The 1,452-nt window shown below is 46.3% G+C and overlaps 1 protein-coding gene across 1 annotated transcript; it reads right to left on the reverse strand.

Moving 5' to 3' along the window:
- Positions 1–728: 728 nt before the first annotated feature.
- On the reverse strand, positions 729–1,187 carry LOC112687869 (ice-structuring glycoprotein-like). The gene has a single exon (XM_025560833.1). It carries the CDS (start codon positions 1,185–1,187, stop codon positions 729–731), a length of 459 nt encoding a protein of 152 aa, XP_025416618.1.
- Positions 1,188–1,452: the final 265 nt, after the last annotated feature.

The following is a 1,452-nucleotide window of genomic DNA, read 5'->3' on the forward strand; positions in this document are numbered from 1 at the left end:
TGGTGAATAGTAATAGTTTAAGAAATATATAATGGATAATCTATGTTTATAAAATTTAAGTTTTGTTATATTATGTTTATAGAAAAGCATAAATGAATAGATAGTTTAGATTTTATTAATTATTTTGTAATTAAAAGTTGAATGATAATATAAATAAATATATTCAAATAAATACGAGTAATTTGTTATTCATCAGGGCTTGCTACCAGTGTCGTAACTAGGGTGGAGAAAAGTATGCGAAAATATTGGCAAATTAAGAGTAAAATAATTTGGAAAAAACTCCTATTATTACATTAAAATCACTATAGTTGAGTCTCATCAGTTCACCAAATGTTAAATTAATGGTTGGAACGGCTCTGCTTGTTACTTATCGTTCGATTGTTATAGTGTTTAAACTAGGCCATAATGATTAAAAAAAAATAATGTCTTAGTTAAACAATATATTGTTTAACCAAGACATTATTTTTTTTATTATAATACTTATATGTATAGTTTCTATAGGAGACCAAACAATTTTAAAGTGATTAAACTAATAATTGTAGAAGGCATTGTTTATAACAGTGTAAACTGGACAGTGAAAATTATTGTTCAAAACCGAAATTTCTTGATTTACTATGGCAAATGAGAACGCACAAGTTAACCTTACCGAAAGCCGGAATGGGTTGTCCGAAGAGTCGTCCACCGACCTTGCCGGACGTTCGGTAATCGACGATCATGGGTTTGCCGGATCAAGCGCAGACGTGCCTGGCGACAGTTGCGGTCGGCGTCGGCGTCGGCGTCGGCGCAGTTCGTGCGGCAGTAGATCGCGGAGCCGATCGGTCGGTCGCCGCAAGAGGAGTCGAAGCGGATGCCGGTCCAGGAGGCGTTGTAGCTCCTCGGTGACATGCTCTATGTCCAGACGCCGCCGTCGCAGCAGTAGATCGAGATCCTGCGCACCGAAACGCCGACGGAGCCGAAGCTCCTGTGCACCAAAACGCCGTCGTAGCCGGACTTCCTGCGTAACGAAACGACGTCGCAGCCGGACTTCTTGCGCAACGAAAAGACGTCGCAGCCGAAGCTCCTGTGCACCAAAACGCCGTCGTAGCCGAAGCTCCTGTGCACCAAAACGCCGTCGTAGCCGGTCTTCCTGTGTAACGAAACGACGTCGCCGCCGGAGTTCCTGCACGCCAAAACGTCGACAGAAACATTCGTGCCCGACCAATCGCTGCGAACTGATTTCGGCCGGGACGGTCAGAGGAGAAACTGACGATAACCGTGGTGTGGCCTCGGGATCATACCGGTCCAACGATGTGGCGGCGGCCGGAACTAGTGGTGCACGAAGCGGGTCGCGTGGCCGCCGTCGTTCACCCCAGTCGCCCGCAAGCTCGTCGACGACGACGGACCGTCGCGATGGCTGCAGGTCTCGGGTGGTGGTCGCCCAAACCCCCGGGGCTCGATGGCAGTCCGATACCA

This window comes from Sipha flava, unplaced genomic scaffold (genome assembly GCF_003268045.1).
Source record: "Sipha flava isolate LNK unplaced genomic scaffold, YSA_version1 369_pilon_pilon, whole genome shotgun sequence".
In the NCBI taxonomy this organism is placed as follows: Eukaryota; Metazoa; Arthropoda; class Insecta; order Hemiptera; family Aphididae; genus Sipha; species Sipha flava.

Bases quoted from the DNA above. Each gene is read 5' to 3' on its own strand.
- LOC112687869 (XM_025560833.1), bottom strand. From the start codon at position 1,187: ATGTTTCTGTCGACGTTTTGGCGTGCAGGAACTCCGGCGGCGACGTCG.